The following is an 18,487-nucleotide window of genomic DNA, read 5'->3' as shown; positions in this document are numbered from 1 at the left end:
TTTCTCTTTTAAATGAGTCCTTTCACCCTGTACTTTGGAATAAATCACAATAGTCTACCCAACACGTCTGCCCAATCACAGCCACTGTGAATCTACCTCATTATATTCACAAGATCTGTATTTCTGCTAATAATGTAATAATTTGGGCTAATTTTCCTTGCTATTTTGTTACATCTCAAACCATCCAGTTGTTCAGTTTTGGTTTTTGACTGAGGCCTAACTTCCAGTTTTCTTCTGGAGATTGTTGTTTTTTCAGCTATTACAAATGTGTCTAATGTTTATTTGAATGATTTTGCTTTTTCTTTTCAGTCAGACTGTGATCCAGATGATCCTATACCTCCACCAGAATCTCTCCCACTGCACCCATTGGCTCAGTCTGTGTATGTACTACAAGACAAAAATTCAAAACTGAGTGCCATCTGAAGCATGTCTGTGCTCTTCTTTCACCTTCACAGTTCAGTGCAAACTCAAACATTGCCTATGGGGTTTCAGTATGTCTTTAAAACCAGGAACTTCCCATGCATATACGGACAGACATGAAACTGAGGTAGATTTCAAATAGCATCAAACTAAAACCAGCATTATGCTTCTGATTTATGAGCTCATCTCCAACACTACTTGGAAAGCAACAAATAATGTTCATTCTGGAGGACAAGGAAACAGATCATATAAGCATGCAACAAGTTCACTAACTTCTACTTGTAACATTACTTGCAAACTGAGCTTCAGAATTTCATAGGCTGTGTTTATATACGGGTAAAAAGTACAATTTCAGAACATAGCTTTGATTTTGCATGCACACACTGCTCGAGCTATTGGCACAGGCAATCTCATCGGTAGTGTGACTAAAACTCATGCTGATGTTTTGCATTCATACATGTATATATATTTCTTCTTATTTTCTTGTGCGAGGTCTGCTTCTTACAGAGGTCAACATACCCTTAGTTTTCAAAGCTGTTCTATCTTGCTTCTTTTGTTATTATATTACAGCTTTACAGTTGTGTGTGTATGCTTTGTTTTCTATTTCTTCTTTTCTTCTTCCCAGTAAAAGCAATTCAGGTGGAGAAAAAAGCATTTCTGTCATGTTATAACCTGTGGGAAGAAATGCATGACCTGTCTTGCCCAGCACCTAGCTGCTGTGGTAAAAGCAGACTTAGTCATTAACTGCAGAGTGCCTGACAATTTCTTCCAGTAGAATAACATTATACCTTGTAAAGAGACCCCTACTTTCCTCTCTGGGAAGCAGCTGTAAAGCATCACCTTGAGCATAGCTGTACTGACACTTGATAACCTGCTCCATAAAGACATCCCTTAATTCTCAAAAATCTTGTCAGCCATCTTCTAGAATTTGGGGATCATAAATTAAGACTGGGAAGGAAAAAAAAAAAAAAAAAAAAAAAAAAAACCTACAAAAATTTACACTAGGGAAAGAACATCTTAATCCTAATATATCCTTCATGATGCTGGAGATCCATGAGGTTTGTCTTTACCCATCACTGTCCTTGGCCACATAGGAGATGCTCAGAAAATGGCACTTACTTGGTCCTTAAGATGTATTTGTCTTACTGCTCATCAACACTCCTTTGGGGAAAAAAACCCTCTCCCATTGCTGAAAAGCTCTGCAATCAAATTTATGTACTTTATCACAGCAATGGCAGAGAAAATGCACTTCCTGCCTCTATTCTACCTCAGGATGCTGATTATTGGCTAACTGCCCTCACCATCAATTTGGGGTCCTAATTTTATAAGGTTCTGTCACCTTTTTGTTCTACTGGGAAGTACTATGATTTCCTTTCTCTTCTACTGTCACATCCAATTGCTTATAAGGTACTTAAAAAATGCAAGGTGCGGCAATAATTACTTCTATCTGATTGAAAATGTAAAAATATACAGCAAAAATAAAACAGATAGATTAATTTTGCTTCTTTATTTTTCTCGTATACCTTGACCACCAGAAACTGATTTGCTTTTTTGGTAGTGAGATAAAATCAAACTCCTGTTTAGCTTCAGCTTTAATGCAAGCCCTGCTCTTTTCTCTGTTACTGCTCCTGTACAGATACAGAGTAAAAACCTCTCTCTAAGCTTTCATCCTAAAAGCACAGTTGTAAAGCTTCTGGCATGCCTGATACTCTTTTTTTTTTTTTACATGGAAATCTGTCCAGCTGAATAGGCATGAAAATCGCAGTTTCATATTGTCACTGTATTTCTTGGTTGTATTTAATTGCTGCCAGGATCCAAATAACAGAAAATCCCATTATTAAATTATCAACTATGGTATAGGTCTTCCTTATCTTATATTAATGAGCCACCTTTTATGAAATTTCCAATTTATTACTGGCAGTAGGTGAAAAGTCAATGGCTTTACCACGGGAAAGGTTAAGTTACATCTAAATTCAACTCCATAATATACTGTACCTGATAAATCAGATTTAATTTCATTATTAAAATTGGCTTGTACAGGCTTTTGGGAACTGTATAATTTTAGCTGACTGTTCTTGACCAGTTGGGTATCCAGAATTTTGGGAAATCTGATACACATTTCTATGGCGCTGGAAACTGTTGATCTATTTTTCTAATATCAACTTTTCTTACTACCTTGAACTCAGCTGAACGTAATTTGCCCCCCAGGAAAGTTCTTCGACTGCACTGATAATGATGTCTGCTAGATTCCCCTGTAACCATAATAGCTTAGCCTATATGTTCTACGTGATGGAGTTTAGAGCTTGTCCTATGATAGCTCACAGGATCTCTTAGTGTTCCATTTATGAGTCAGGACTGGCATCGGGATGTCCAGACAGGCGTGGATCCCCATAATATGACCAAGGGCCTGTGTCACCTTCTGAAGGCCAGCGTGCCTACTCCATGGAGAAGGCAAAGATAGCACCAGCTCTTCCTGGCTGCACTCTGGGAGCACAAAAGGAGCTGGGAGAAAGCTGTTATACCAGTGAGGCAGGTGAAAGTGAAAGTCATCATCAATAGGAGATAAGATAAACATCTGCTGGCCTTCAAAAGAGGAGCAGCAATAGCAACAAAGGGGCATGTTCCCTAAGAAGAAACAAATCTGAGCAGTTCTGTGTTTGGAGGGGAGCTGAACCACAAAATACTCAAAAGTCCCCAGTAGACAGAGGCAGGGAGCTTTGATTACAGGTGTTTTTTATTCTGAGTACCTGTGTAAATCTCTTGATGCATCTAAGTGGCCAGTGACTGGCTATAAATACCTCTCTACTACTATAGGTAGGTTTTTGTGGAAAATAGTATACATTCGACTGAAGTGTTAAACTAAAAAGTGGAATAGTGGAGCTGGGAGCAAAATGAACTTTAGCTCCTGGAGATTTTAAGGGTTCGACATCAGCCTACAGACTTCATTTGTCTTAGAGGCCAGTGCTGAGAAGGCACTGATGGAGAGCTAGGGCTGAGGAAGATTACAGAGAGCAGATCTCCTGCTGTGGTAGCTGAGTGTCATGGTGTGCTCTTCAGCCTGATTTATTAAGATTAAGGTCTGTCAGGCAATTCTTTCGTCCCAAGAAACTGGTCGAGGAAGAGATGATGTTTGGATCAAAGATAACAAATGGTGTTTCTAAGAAGAAGAAACTGCAGTAGGTATGTAGGTTTTAGACACTATTCTACATGACTCCAGCAGAAGAGAGAGGAAGATGGATCTCTACAGAAGCAAGCAGGTGAAAATGAATCTTTAACTTTTAAACTTGCACCAATTACACTTCTATAGGGTCACGAGACAGGAGATTCTCTAATATTCAATGTATGCTGCAGTATTTGTTCCAACTGTTGTTGCTGAATAACTAAAATATGACAGTAAAATCCAGAAGTGTTACCATGTGGATTCTTCAAGGAACTGTGAAGGCAAAGCAGACTCCAGTTTTCTTTTAAATATGATAAAAAAAGCTGTGAGTTCTGTCACTCCTATACTTACTGTACGTGTTTCTTTAACAAAAGTATTGACAAATACATCTCATTCAAAGAAGGGATTCCTCGGAAAGGAGTTGTTCTTCTTAGCTTTCAGGGAGTGCAGCTGATGAGAACCCTTTTGTCTTTGCTTCAAAGACCTTTGGCCATCTTTCCATCTCAGCAAATCCTAACTGGAGCTTTCAGTCTGACTATCCAGAATGACAGCACTGTATGGGCTGGAAGGGACCTCTGGAGACCGCGCGGCCCAGCCCCATGCTAAAGCAGGTCACGCAGGAAGGCATCCAGGTGGCACTGGAGCATTTCCAGAGAAGCAAACTCCACAGCCTCTTTGGGCAGCCTGTTCCAGTCCATTGGGTTGCATTACAGAATCACCAAGCTTGGAAAAGACCTTCAAGATCATCCAGTCCAACCATCCACCTATCGCCAACAGTACTCACAAAACCATGTCCCTCAACACAATATCCAAATGTACCCATTCCCTTTTCCAGGAAACAACCTGAAGGTGATGCCCAGCACAGGCTCCAGATGCTGCAGAGATCCTACAAGCAGCTGAAATAAGCATGGACGTCTGCAGATCTCCAGGGAAGACACCCTACAGCCTCTGGGCAGCCTGCGCCAGTGCCCCTCACCCGCACAGCACAGAAGTACTTAGCGCATTCCCACCTTCCACTTGCTCTCCTTCAGCCAGCACATAACAAGGCGCTGCTTCTCCTCTCCTCCTTGCCAAAATCAACTAAAAACCCTTGGTGGAGGACTCCCCGGGAATCCTTTAGGAAACGCTTCGCAGCGGCCATACAAACTGCCATCTCCACGCGCTGCTCTGGGCGCCCGGCCTCTGGGCGCCAGGAGGCAGCGCGGAGTGCGGCCCGGCGCTAATCATTAACCTCCCCCGGCCGCCCCGGGCTGCGTGCCTCGCTGTTCCCGCACTGCCCGGGGCCGACGGCGGCTTCCCGCCCTCTCCCCGGTCCCCCGACGCCCGGGGGGCAGCGCGCCGCCATGGAGGGCGAGGCGAACGGCACCTTCCTAACGTCCTGCGGCGGGAGCGAGCCGCCCTACGCTCAGGAACTGCTGGGGAGTAAGTGCGGCCGCCGGGAGAGGGAATCCCCGAATAGCCCAAAGGGAGCGGCGCTGAGAGGACGAGGGCTGAGGGGCTGGCCATGGCGAAGGCTGCGGGGAAGAGAGGAGGGGAGGAGAGAGGGCAGCCCGCAGCCGCCTGGGCGCGGAGAGAGGGAACGCGGGTATGGGCAGGGAGGTGTGGCCTGACGATGTTCTCTTACCCCACAAAACTCCCGATGAGTCTCCAAGGACTCTGCGTGCGTGAGGAAGTGATGCACAAAATGTGCCTTTGGACTTGTAAGGGAAACAGAGAATACTGTGTAGAGATGCTGCTGTTTTTAACCTGCTTGGTTAAGCTCCTACAACAACCTCTGTTACTCTAAGAACGTTGGTCCTAGAATTCCCCTTCTCGAAGGGACTTTTGCATGATGCTTTGAGACATATCCTTCCTGAATGCTGCCTGTGGACTCTGGGAAAATTTATTCACAAACGTAACTACTTGGAGCATCCTCTGGAGTGAGTGGTCATGGCTGTAGCTAAGGACAAATCAGAGGATCACATGGCAGCTGATGTTGGCAGAGCTCTCTATGTCCATCTGGCCCAACCCCAGCAGGACACCCAGAGCAGGGTGCCAGACCCACATCCAGATGTCTGCAGATCTCCAGGGAGGAGACCCTGCAGCCTCTGGGCAGCCTCTGCCAGTGCTCCATCACCTGCACAGCACAAAAGTACTTCTGGTGTTCAGAGGGAACCTCCTGTGCCCCAGTTTGTGCACACTGCTTCTGGGCAACACTGGAAGGAGCTTGGCTCTAGCTTCATTGCGCTTTTGGCATGTGACTTTTCAGGAACAGGACTAAAATGCCCCTCCAAGATGCTGTTTTTATGTTAAATGTTCAAAATGCATGAATGTATGAAATGTGTGAATCAGATTTTTGTTTGTTTTCTTTTCTCTTTTTTCTCTTTCTGTAGGCCTTGACCTAGCTGGTAGATTTCTCTTTGCGACCTTGACCCTGATGACACTAATTGCCAATCTGATATTTATGGAAGAAGTGATCTACATCTACAGGAAAATACCCTCCTCCAAAAGATCCATTTTAATTTGGATAAATGCTGCAGCTCCAGTAAGTGGTGTGGAAAATAATGCTGAAAATAACCTTTTCCTGGAAATCCGCATGACCCTGCTTTACCTCTACCCTCCGTACAACCCTCCTCCCTTTCTCTGTAGGTGATTGCTACAACCTCATGCATTGGCATGTGGATTCCTCGCTCAACAATGTTTACAGATTTCACAGCATCAGTGTGAGTATTCTGCTCGTTCCTAGATATTGCCCCAAACCCTGCTTTTCTTCCCTTTAAACATCTGTTACTCTTGGTAAACACAGTCATTTTGTAAATTTAACAATTTAGTAATTTTTGGTTTGAGTTGAAATCTCTTGGCATCTTCTTTATGAGAGGTGGAAAATGCTGAAGCATTTCCAAGCACCACGGCCCCCTCGTGTGGGAATGTCAGTATGAAGAACAGTGCCTTGCATGTAATTGATCGTTTTGATTGATGGTAGTTTTGAAGTAATACCCTTTCCTTTCTCTCTCTGAGTGTCATGTAGAATGAGATTCTGACCTGTGGCTTCTCCTCTGTGCTTTTGTTAATGATGAGCTGCATAGATCTATTATTAACAGTGGCAAATGAACCTCCAGTGAGCGTATCAATGTAAAAATGCTCCACACTAGTCCTGATAAAAGCCCTTTCTGTACATGTGACAACTCTGACATACAAAGCAGAATGAAGCATGGTGCCCGCTTTCTGGATACAATGGGGCAGCTCTCATAGGTAGAGCCAGGTGTGGGAAGCCTTGGGTGCTCCAGAAGGGCTGGGGTAGTTTTGGAACCACTGCAGGACCACATCGTGGAGCCTCCTGTATGGCCCCAGCCCATATCACACTGCATGTGCAAAGAGAACAGAGTAAAGAAGGATGGAAAACAAACTGGTGGGGCTTTTACTGCACTGCAGTTTGTGCAGGTAGTGCAGGACTTCTGAGCACCCAGTCCTACGGCACTTTTAGCCCATCCCAATCTCTCTCCTCCATTGTCCAAGCTGCAAGTTCCCATTCCCTCCCCTTTCCTACCACTCCCAGTTCTCCAGCTGCTCTACTGGCTCCTTCAAGGAATTACTGCAGCTGAAGAGGACCTCCTTTATTTGGTGGGACTGGATTTCGGTGAATCAGTTCCCTAATACAGTATGGGATCAGGAGGAAAGGGTGGCTGCACTATCTGTTGTTCATGGAAGGGCTGAGAACATGCTGCTGGTGACAGAAGGAGAGGTGGGGCTGCAGTAGTCACTGCTTGGATCAGATTTGTGTGCAGAGGGACTGCACCCTAACTGGGGCAGCACATAGGATGTTAGGTAAATACATAAATAAACCTAGCCATGTGGGTTTTGCTCTTCTTGTTTTTAAAAGAAGGAATAGGACTTGCTTTGAAAAGTTTGGGCTAGTCAGGACTAGATAAGTGGTAGAAAAATACGTCTGTAATGACTTGGGCTGGAAAAGCCACCAACACACTTAGGGAAAGACCTGCAGATTTTTCAAAGCTAACGCTGGGCTTTTTGCTTACTGTGAGGCATAAACTTTAAAAAATGTGGACTGAAGGTTTAAGAAACCTGAACGGGTCTGGCAGAGGAGTGTGAGAGATGGGCAGGAAAGCTTAAGCTGGCTCTTTCTTCCCCTTCTAGATTTTTTGCCATAGTTATCCACAAGTTCCTGTTGATGATGATAGAAGAGTGTGGGGGTCAAAAGCTCTTCCTGAAACGGTTTGAAAATGGTCACTTCAAGATCAGCACGGGGCCCTGCTGTTGCTGCTGCCTGTGCCTGCCCGGTGTGCGCATCACTAGGTGAGTTGCCCTTTAAGATTTCCCAGCTGGAAATCTGCTGCTGGAATCCAGCCAATTTGGCAAGCCTCACTTACAGCAAACGGCCTCACTCCTTCCAGAAAGCTGGTTTCAAGCTGTCTCTTAAACAGTGCCATCCCACAGGGCTGTACAACACCACTTATTTCTCATTTTTATAACAAGGAATTGTATGTAAGGGCCAGAGCATGAGGTAACTCAGTTTAACCCAATGCCGTGTTTCCAACACGTAGTAACGTTTAGCACTGTGGTGTCTCCTCAGCTAATCCTGCTAGTTTTCAGGAAACCTTTTCTATAGTAAGCAGAAAAAGAATTTTCACTCTAGAAAATCTAATAACTGAGATTTCGGTTGAGAAGTCTGGTAAGGATGGAGAGCTGTGCCTCCTCAGGAGGCGACGCAGTGTAACACAAACCCTGCCCTCTTGGAGTGCTGCTTGCTGGGGCTCCACCTCTGGTCAGAGTCACCCCACCATTCATATGCTGCTCCCAGCCTGAAAGCCTCATATGTTCCAGGGTTTTCCTCTTGGCACAGAGCAGATTCCTCAGAGCACAATTCCTTTCCATTGAAAGGAAAAGCTCAAGGTATGCTTTTGGAAGAAAAAAAAAAAGACAAAAAAAAAAAAAAAAAGACAAAAAAACCTACATTTTTATTGTAATTATTTTTCTTTCAGCTACCACATTTGGTATTATAATTTTAATTCTTATTTCCATTAATTTATTTTAATGGAGTATCGGTATTTATTTACATAGAGGGAGCACCAAGAAAAAAACAACAAAGGAATGTAATGCAATTATGTAAAATCAGCAAGTACTGATGTGGATCAAAATGACTTTTAGTGATTTTGATGGGCACTGATTCAGGCTTGTGTCAGTAGTCAATGCTGAGGGGACAGCAACATGCTACAGATCTGTAATGTCACCAGTGCATTCATTTTTCTTTTCGTGTCTGTCACCGTCTGTATTTTCTTGTGGTAGCTGAAGGATGGAGAGAGGCTTCTCTACTCTGCCTTCCTGATGGTCAGTCCTATGACAGGTTAACCACGAATACTGAGAGGACTGAAGATGTTAGCCCCAGCACAAGGGGGCTTTTTGCTCTGCTGAGGGCTTTAGGCTCCTTCTCTGGAATAGTAGTACAGGGAAACTCTTCTGCTGTCTCTGCTTTTGATTTCTAGCCCTTTCCCATTAGAAGGTATGGGTTGTTTTTTGTTGTTGTTTTTGTTTTAAATGAGCAAGCTGTGAAAGAGCAAGGCCAGTTTTATATTGCTTTCATAGACAGGCAAAGTAAAGGGCTATCCAGTAGGTAGAGATGTGTCAGACAAGGTTGAAAAAAAAAAAAGCAGACCTTCATTTAGCGAGGAAAACAACTCCTGGAATTGCAGGGACTGCAGTATTTGTCATATTGTTCTTCAAAGCCAGTGGGAATAAGGCAGGGGCTGTGGCAGGAATCAGAGCGCTGTAGTACTTTGCCATTCAGCTGAAGGTTGCTCTTCCCAATCTCTCTAGAGAACTGAAATAGCAAGGCAAGAAAGCAGCAGCAAGAAACGTGTAAATGTGGTACTGAGGGACGTGGATTAGTTCCATGTGCACCATGTTGTCCACAACAGTGGTGATAGATGGATGGTTGGACTAGGTCATCTTGGAGGATCTTTTCCAACCTAAGTGATTGTATGATTCTGTGCTTTTGCTCAGCATTGGTTAATCTTCATTGTTGCCAAACAAGAAAATTACTGCTTTTGGAGACACCTTAATAGACCTGTCTTTAAATAGGCATTTGGGACATTCTTGAAAAGTTTGAATCTTGAAGCTGTTCCTCCCTAGACCTTAGCTGTGTGCAGTAGGAGTGGAAAAGTTTTGCTGTTTGACAACGTCAGAAAAGTGCTATAGAGGTTGCTAATAAGATTTTTCCCTCTGTGATATATATAATTTTTTTTTTTTTTGGTCAGGCGATCCCTCTTTTGGCTGAAGCTGGGCACCTTCCAGTTTGCTTTATTTCGACCTGTTTTCACGTTTCTGTCAACAGTGCTTTGGACCAATGGCAATTACAGCCTTTCCAATGTAAGTGAATATTTTAATCAGAGATGGTCTATAGAACCCATAGCTTTTGGTTTGATTTTAGTATCTTAGCCTACAACTAAACTCTGGAACCTGAGAGCATTTCTAACTGAAGTATCTCACTTCAGAATGTGTTTCCTTGCCTCTCTTGGAAAGAGACTGGGTGTTGGGGTGAGTTAGGCTCTGTACAGCTGGAATAGTAGGACTACATATTGCCCTTTGGGATGTACTTATCCTCTGTGTTGTAAGGTACAGCTCTAAGAAACAAGTGTATGCACAGATGTGTAATCAGAAAACCTAATTCTATGCTTTCCTGCAGATGATGGCAGGTAGTACAAAGCAGAAGAATGGTACTGTGTAAGCTGCAAGATGATGGAAAACTGTATCTACTAATAATTGTGCACCTCTAGATAATTCAAAATAACAGTAGTACTTTTGTTGTTGTTTAATGGTAGATAAATAGATGATGCCTCAGATGGCATGCTGAGTACACTCTCATGAGCCAGCTGAGAGCTCTCAGTAGGGTGCTGCTGAGGTCAGATAGAGGGGCTATGTCATTCTATACTGCAGCTGGTAGCACTCTGATGGTACCACACAGTTTTTCCATGCAAGCCCCAGCAACTGTTACTGACATCAGCTTTTATGGAGACAGAAACAGACATTTTAATGTCTGCATCATTCAGTTTGCAGCTCTGCCTGGAAATAGCAACATTTGTGCTATAAAGGTTTACAGGTATGTTCGATTTGCTTTTCAGTTATCTCCCAAAGGAGCTGCAATATGGATTAGCTGCTTCATTGCCATCCTTACCATTATTGCTCTGTGGCCAGTTGGAATCATGTTTCAGCAAGTTAGGGTTCTCCTTAACTATAAGAAGATCATCCTAAAGTTTGCTCTTTATCAGGTGAGAAATTCAGTATTTCCAATAAGAATTGATTTTATTGTTGATGTAACACCACCTATCCAGGTTTTTAGTCCTTTGCTTAAGGATTATAGTATTTTTTTCCATTAAACACTGTGCAATGGCGTATTTTTACCTGATGAAGGCTGTGTCCCTTTGAAGCACTTTCCTTGGCTGCTGTTCAGTGTCATTTTGAGCCAATTTACCTCTACTCGTTCAAGCATGCTGGAGATGTGAGCTGTGTAAAATCCATTCATCTTTGGGCAGCTGAAATCAAAACAGCACCTTCCGCAAGGCTCAAAGGAAGCTTTTTAGGTGCCGCATCCTGAAATACAATGTTAAAAAGCTGGTGTGTACTTCTAAAAACCAGGAGAGGATGTGGAACTTTGTGTGAGTGGGTTTTGTTTGAACTGTTTCAGCAAGTCATTTTGTTTTGACAATATTTTTCTTAGCCATTGTGCACTTGAGAGTTGGATGATAAGGAAAGTTATTATCTAAAATATTACTGGCTGGAACTCAGTAAGGAACAGATCCAGATGGGTCATGGGCAGGGGCAGTCCATCCTCTCCCACATCATCCAGAAGAGAGTACAGTAGAATTCTTGGCTATACAGCCTTCTAGTACAGGACATGTAGAAAGGCTGGTGTGCTAAGGGCTCTGTTAAGAAGATCTAAAACCCTTATAAATGCAGCAAGCAGAATAGTTGCACATGCAAAGCTACACAGACGTGAATCTAGGTTTAAGATAGCAAACCCTGCGAGTGTGAATGTTACATCAGCATCTAGAGACACTTTGATATATCTGGTGAAGGCCTAGCTTACTGAATAATAGGTAAAATGAAGCGTGATTATTGCTGAATCTAAACTGGAGAGACCTTTATCCCTTTTGGCAAAAAAGACAGTCTTGTATCTATAACTGGTGGAACACTGCATCTCCGTGCTGTGGCAAAAAGATGAGATGACAGAAATATCATTCTTCAAGTGCTTCTTCCCACTAAGTAAGAGCATAAGCTCTTAGATTAACAGGAAGCTTTTAAGACATTTTACTTACTACTCAGAGCTCAATATTGTTTAAAATCCCAACTGGGAGCTCTCTCTGTGTTGCACCTCCCACATGAAGCGGTGGGAAAACACTTCTAAAACAGAGGTTTTATTTAATACTTGCATTTCGAGCAATAGCATCCTGACCCAAAGATGAATTGTGCAGGATAGCAGGCAGCCTGGTGGGAGATGGAAGAAAGGGAGAGCAAGAAAGGAGGAATGAGATAAAAGAATGAGCTAAAAGAGACTCTATTATGAAAGCAGAATAGTTGTGTGAAATATAATCCTTTTATTTTTTTTCTGGTAACTAAGGCATCTGTTTTCCTTTTCTGGTGTAGTTTATCCTCATTCTGAACCACTTGCAGACAGCTATTATCAACATTTTGGCTATGCAAAGAATTATCCCTTGTGTTCCACCACTCTCTTCTCCAGCAAGAGGAGCATGTAAGTTCTTTTGGAAAGAATGTTCTTCGTTTTCTTACAGAGGCATCAGTTCAGTTTTGCTAACTGCAATATCTAGTGTTTTCCCCAAATATGAATTTCATGGGATTTCACGTAGCTTCTGGAGAATTTCAGCTTTTATTTAAAAAATAATGCATACATGACTACTGTTCAATCTGTTGGATTTTGGATGTGTAATTTATTGCATGCTTATTGAGGAGCAGTATTGTAACTTTGTAAATGATTTTGATGCCGAGAATGAGAGGCACTCTGTTATGGGAACAGAATGGTAACTTCTGTTCCTTTTGCACAAACAATGATTAATAAAATGGGGGTTTTTCCTCTTCTCCCCTCTCCCTCCCCCCCCCCTTTTTTTTTCCCCCAGATATAAGCCACCAGATCCTCATCATGGAAATGTTTCTAATAACTTTAATCTCAAGAGTGGTCTATCGGAGAAGATACAATGAACTTGACCCTCCAGAATGTATCACTGAAGAAGCTGGGGTCAAGAAGCAGAATCCTATCCTGAATGTCACAGTTAACGAAGATGGATTGCGAGGGTTGTAGAGGCTTCCAGTGCTCCTGTTCTGCAGGAGCTGGGAGCTCAGCATCAGGAGCTTCTTTCACTGTGTATAGCCACTCTGCATGTCAGAATAACTTCTGACAGAAATGCCTGTGAGCTGTGCTGAAAGGACCAACGAGCAGAAAGATAACCCTATTTATTTTCCAGTGATATGTACATGGTGTGAGTGTTTTCAATACCATGTACTTTTCTTGTGTTCTTCAGCACTTCATGGTAGTCAAATGATCTCATAATGTGATTTTTTTTTTTTTTTAATTAGCTATTAGAATTGCTGTGATTTAATCTAAAGCTGTTCCTGTTTCATCTCTTGATTTCATTTAGTTCTGTGTCAGGTAGCCTGGATTGTTCTCATATGTCTAAAACAGCATATTCCCATCCTTTCTGCATTAAAGTTTATCAGCTTTCACTCAGTGTTACAAGGTTACCATAGCAAGTCTGATCAGTAAATGTTTGTTTTGAAGTCCTCAGACTGGTATGAGCTCTCCACCTACATAAATGAAGATCTCTTCAGGACGACATTTTTTACATTCCCTGGCATTTCACCTCCTAACCTGGTAAAAACACCGTTGCCATTTTTAAATATGTCATTGGCTGATGCTCTTGCTAGAGAAGGGAGATTCTCTGTCGCTGGTTTGGAAAAGTAGGAGTCAGCCTGAGAGGAGTTCTGTCACTGCTCTGTGGTGTTATGTAATACTTTGGTTTGCTGATGTGGAAAATGGGAATTATGATACTCAGTATCGTTGCATTCAAGATGGCTATGGGAATGAGTACTGTTGAAAGGAATCTCTTTCAAAAACCTACCTCCACAGCTTCTCCACCTCCAAATCTGTCCTGCTCAGTGTTTGTACCCATTTTGCTGAAAACAGTTTTGGTTGGTTGGTTTGTTTGTTTGTTTCAAAAGATCCCATTGTTCTTCAGTGAGCCTAATTATTTTGATTCAGCTCACCATAATTAGTAATACGACAGCATGTTTGGTAAGCCCTTGGATATGCTGTGTATTGGGAAAGGAGGTGCAGAACTATATGCTAGCGCTCATCTCTCGTCATCTAGTCTGATCCCTAAAGTAAATACTTCATCCATATAGCAGAAATGTTTATTCCATAAGGAGACAGGGAAAACTCTTCATGTTGGAAAAGATGTTAATAACATCCTTTACCAATATGGTATCAAATACAACTTTTCATCAGAGACAAACGAGGCAGGTAGGCTTTATTTCTTGTTTACAGGGAGCTCCAAAAATACTTTTACTTGGGGAATTGGCTGTGGAAAATGAAATGTTCCAAAAGCTTCAGCTTGTGAATAAGCTGGAAGAAAAAGAAGTTGAATTAAACAGAACATTTTCTTTCTGATTGAGGTCAAAAGTAGTATTTTATTTAACAATGGAAGAATTCCATGACACTAGAAAAAAATGAATTATTTTTTGTTTGAAGTGGTTGAAACAATTTTTATATGATTTTTTTTCTAAGCAGGCAATCCATGAAATTAATACAGATTCTTGAACTGCATTAATGTGAGAGAATCTGCATTTTTTTTTTTCCCTCGAAAAATAACTTAGGTGAAAATTTTCACTCTACTCTGGAGTGTGTCAGTAGAATTAACAAATCAGCTGATATCTTAATGTGAGAAATCTTCTTAATGTAGTTTAACATTATGGCTATTAGCATATTCCTAATGTTTCTCTTATCAACTTGTGGAACAGTACTTCATAACAGTATTGGGAATGGTTGGCTGTGAGTTGAAGAAGCTTCAAAATTGGAAAATAAAACGTGTTGACTTGGTAAGGTATTTTGTGAACTGCTGTGGAAAAGACTTTAATTACTAGATCAATTGAGCACTACTGGACAATGTTTTCGATAGCAGTTCTGGACTTTACATTTGAGAGCAGACACTTTCCTTTTTACTATATAATCTCATTCCAGAAGTCACTTGCTTACACAGAACCCTCTTGATAGCAAAATTAGATATACTTAAATATGTGCCTAAGAGCTTTCCTGAGTTACAACTTACATGAATGCAGTAGAATATGTGGCTTTATTGTTACAAAATCTTTTTATCTTTTTTAGCTTTGTAAATTAAGGATTTCTTCCCCACCTCAGGCTCAGACTAATAGCCCATGCAATGTAGATGTCCATGTCTGAAGGGTAGGCATCTAGGAGCCAGTATGCAGGGCAGCAGGTGGCCAGCACTGTGGTACATTCATTCAGATGCTCTTGAAATGAGAACATTGCAAGTCATGGCCTCCAGGTTGGACCTCAGGCAGTCTGAGCGAGGAAAAACAACACAGAGAGCAGGAAATCTGATCAACTTGCCCTAGGAGGTAAGAGAAGGGAATTTTGTATCAGCTTAGGATCAGGTTCTAGGAGATGCCTTTTCTCCTTATCTCTGTGTATTCAGAAATCACAGTTAAGATAAAAAATAAATCTACAAGTATCTGAGTTAAATGATTAGATAAGTTAGATGCTGTTTAGATGCTTCTACCCCAACAATACAATTCTATATTGTGCTTCAAACAAGAAAGAAAACAACGCTGCAGAAAGTAATCTGAAAAAGAGGAAGAAAGAAGTTAAGAATTTTTTTTTATTTTTTTATTTTTTTAAATGGAGAGAAATCAGACTTAAAATCTTGACAATATTTTGGATATTCTTGGTCATTTCTAAGAGAGAGAAAAATTGTCCAATGGCAATTTTCCTTTGCAACTACAAAGGGACCTGACTGCACAGTGCCTGTTGTACAGTCAGGCGTATGGACAAAACTAATGGGAGGATAAAATGACTTTAGTTTAATGTGATTGAGCAGCCAAAAAGTGTCAGTTTTCCCCTCTAGACAGTCAGACACAACTGAAGGCCTGGCCAGCAATAACTCTTTTGCTTTGCCAGGGGCAGGGAGCCCAGGAGCAGTTTCTACCTATGTATTGCGTATATAGACCCAGAAGTTGTAAGTTCTATTTTTTTAAGTAATTAAATCTCTCTTGCTTGGCACATAGCAAAAAGCATCTAAATAGGCTGGCCCAGAGAGGAAGGATCAGAGAGTACAGGAGGTCTGTACTGCATGGCTGTATCATTCTTTGAGAACCATGGCTCCAAGAGCTAGAAAAGCAGCAGAAAACAGCACAAAGACAACATCTGACTTCACATCCATCTTTTATTGTGAATTACTGCAAATGTGAGTTTCTGTACTTTCTTGTAGACTTGCAATGCACAGCCAGCAAAGGGTGTGAGCTAATTGTTAAATTCCGTTCAACAAGTTCCTCATTAGGGGCAAATTACCTGAGTTTGAAATCTGCTAATTTTCCAATCAGGGTGAGTGTTTGCACTTGTGATTTGGAAATAATTAACACATGGTATAACATCAAAAGCAATGTAAAGGCTAATGGCAGAAGGACTTATTTCCTTGGTATGAGAATGGTGTATTTGGTTTCCCCAGAGGCCTATTGCTACCCCTTTGGTGGAGGTATCTGCTGTGTAACGTGTTCTACTAATTAGTTAGTTTGACTCTGTAGGGAGCTGTTATTTTTTTTTTAATGTTAATTTTGAAAAAGCAAACCATTATTTTTTCAGGGGCAGGGATATTTTTTTATTATTTTGAAAGAAGCTATTTCTCATGCTGTCAAGTCAATACAGACTTTTCCAGAGTTACTAGCTTCTATTACCGATAAAAGGAGATCAAGCTGTGGCTTTAGTCTGAGTTCTGTGAACTTTAGAACACAGATTTCCTGGAGAACAATGTTCTGTTCCTTAAAAGCATTCCTGGAACAAAGATGCACTGTAGTATTTAGAAAGAAAGGATGTTCACATTCGACCATTAACTGCGAGGGCAGACCTGTAGGTGGAAGAAATAAATGCTGCAAAACACACACTGTGTTTCTACCTTAAAATATCATTCCAGATCATTGTCACTTTAATGCATTATCAGATAATATGAGCGTAACCAGATATTAGAATCACAGAGTATCCTGAGTTGGAAGGGACCCACAAGGATCGTGGAGTCCAACTCCTGGCTCCACACAGCATCACCCAAAATCAAACCCAATGTCTGAGAGCGCTGTCCAGATGCTCCTTGAACTCAGCACTTAGGGCTGTGCCCGCAGCCCTGGGCAGCCTGTTTCATGCCCACCGCCCTCTGGTGCAGACCCTTTCCCTAAGCCCCAGCTGTCCCTCCCCTGACACAGATCCATGTCATCCTTGGGTTCTGTTGGTCATCAGAGAGATATTGCTTACGGCAAACGTTGCTGCCCCTATAACTCAGTGCATGGCACTAACAAAACTCTCCACACTTCTCCACAGTGCCTGCAAGGAAGAGGAGTGTTTTGCTCCCCATGGCCAGGCCAGCCCCACTCAGCCCCACTGGATGGCCTTGCTGGTGCAAATATAGTGCAGCCTGGTGACAAGAAGGGTGTGACCTGGCCACTGCAAACAGGGAAAGGAGCCCACACCCCATGAGCAGGCAGCGTTCTGCAGGGCACTGGCGTTATCCAGACTAACCTGCAAGTAGGCTGGTTCTGGGCACTGTAGCAGTGACCAGAGAATGGCAAGTAAGCTCTGCCTGCTCACTGCTAGTGTGCAGTGCTTCTTGTTGTCTTCCTACCTCTAAAACCTCTCACAGAAAAGCAAGCGAGGATAGGGTGTCTTAAAGCGTCATCTGATCTGCCAAGGCTTTGTGGTACCTGCCAGTGGCACTCAAGCAGAAGGCCTGCCTGCAAAGCCTGAGGAGGAAAGGTGCTTCTCTTTCTGCCTTGTCTTCTCTCATGGTCACACACAGACTTCGATATGGTTGTGCTTGAGGTGTACGTGACTCATTACAGGGGAATTCTGTCCTTGGATCAATCCTTGACTTAGGTAATCTGTTTTGAATGTTTCCACTATGTTAATTGTTTGGGGCTTTTTCTTAGCAGTTTGTGGATGGCTGTCAGTAGAGCTTAGATTTCTTCCTTCACAGAACCAGCATTTTTGGTTTTGCTTGCATGCCTGCCAGGCAACATTTACAATGATGGAAATGCTCCACTCAGGTGGTATGTATTTGCATTTTTATGCAAGATGACAATTATTCCCTTTCTCAGACTGTTTTGCTTTTTATAGTTCTTTGCTTACATATTACCATCTCTTCTGTGATTGTGGGCTGTAGCTCTCATTTCCATCTTTTTTTTTTTTTCCCTGTTGCTATTCACCTTCCTACTTCTGTTAATGACATCAGCTGTTGCTATTTCTGTGCTTCAATAGAAATTGCTCACATCTGAATTGGTTGTTTTGGTTAGAGGCGATATTTTGTATGTCAGATCCCCAGAGCTGTGAGAGCATCTTCCCCTCTCTCTCTTAAAGAACATCCCCCCACTGCTTGTACGCAACGTGAAAAAGTGCCTGAGCAGGCAAGCCTCAGAGGCTAATGCATTATGATTCATGGGTTTGATAGGAGATGTTTCTTCATTTTTCAGAACCTATTTATTTTCCCTATGTGTACTATCTCTTACTTCCAAAAAGGATCACATTTCAAGCTCTCGTCAAGTAACCCTTATTTCATGGGAAAAACACTGACCATTTCGCTCTTGTTCTTAATGAGCAGCTGCTGAGTTACAAATGACACACTTGGTAGC

At 42.1% G+C, this 18,487-nt stretch overlaps 1 protein-coding gene across 1 annotated transcript; it reads left to right on the top strand.

Moving 5' to 3' along the window:
• The first annotated feature begins 4,648 nt into the window (after window positions 1-4,648).
• LOC100548941 (organic solute transporter subunit alpha-like) lies at window positions 4,649-13,973 on the top strand. Its single transcript, XM_019622051.2, has 8 exons — window positions 4,649-5,002; window positions 5,953-6,104; window positions 6,209-6,282; window positions 7,712-7,870; window positions 9,829-9,940; window positions 10,693-10,839; window positions 12,215-12,320; window positions 12,703-13,973. The coding sequence occupies exons 1-8, from the start codon at window positions 4,924-4,926 to the stop codon at window positions 12,882-12,884; spliced, it is 1,011 nt and encodes a 336-aa protein (XP_019477596.2). The 5' UTR covers window positions 4,649-4,923; the 3' UTR covers window positions 12,885-13,973.
• The last annotated feature ends 4,514 nt before the right edge of the window (window positions 13,974-18,487 follow it).

The sequence above is a fragment of the Meleagris gallopavo genome, chromosome 1 (genome assembly GCF_905368555.1).
Source record: "Meleagris gallopavo chromosome 1, MGAL_WU_HG_1.1, whole genome shotgun sequence".
Lineage (NCBI taxonomy): Eukaryota > Metazoa > Chordata > Aves > Galliformes > Phasianidae > Meleagris > Meleagris gallopavo.
The sequence above is the reverse complement of the archived record's forward strand: the minus strand, read 5'-3'. Positions and strand labels throughout refer to the sequence as shown.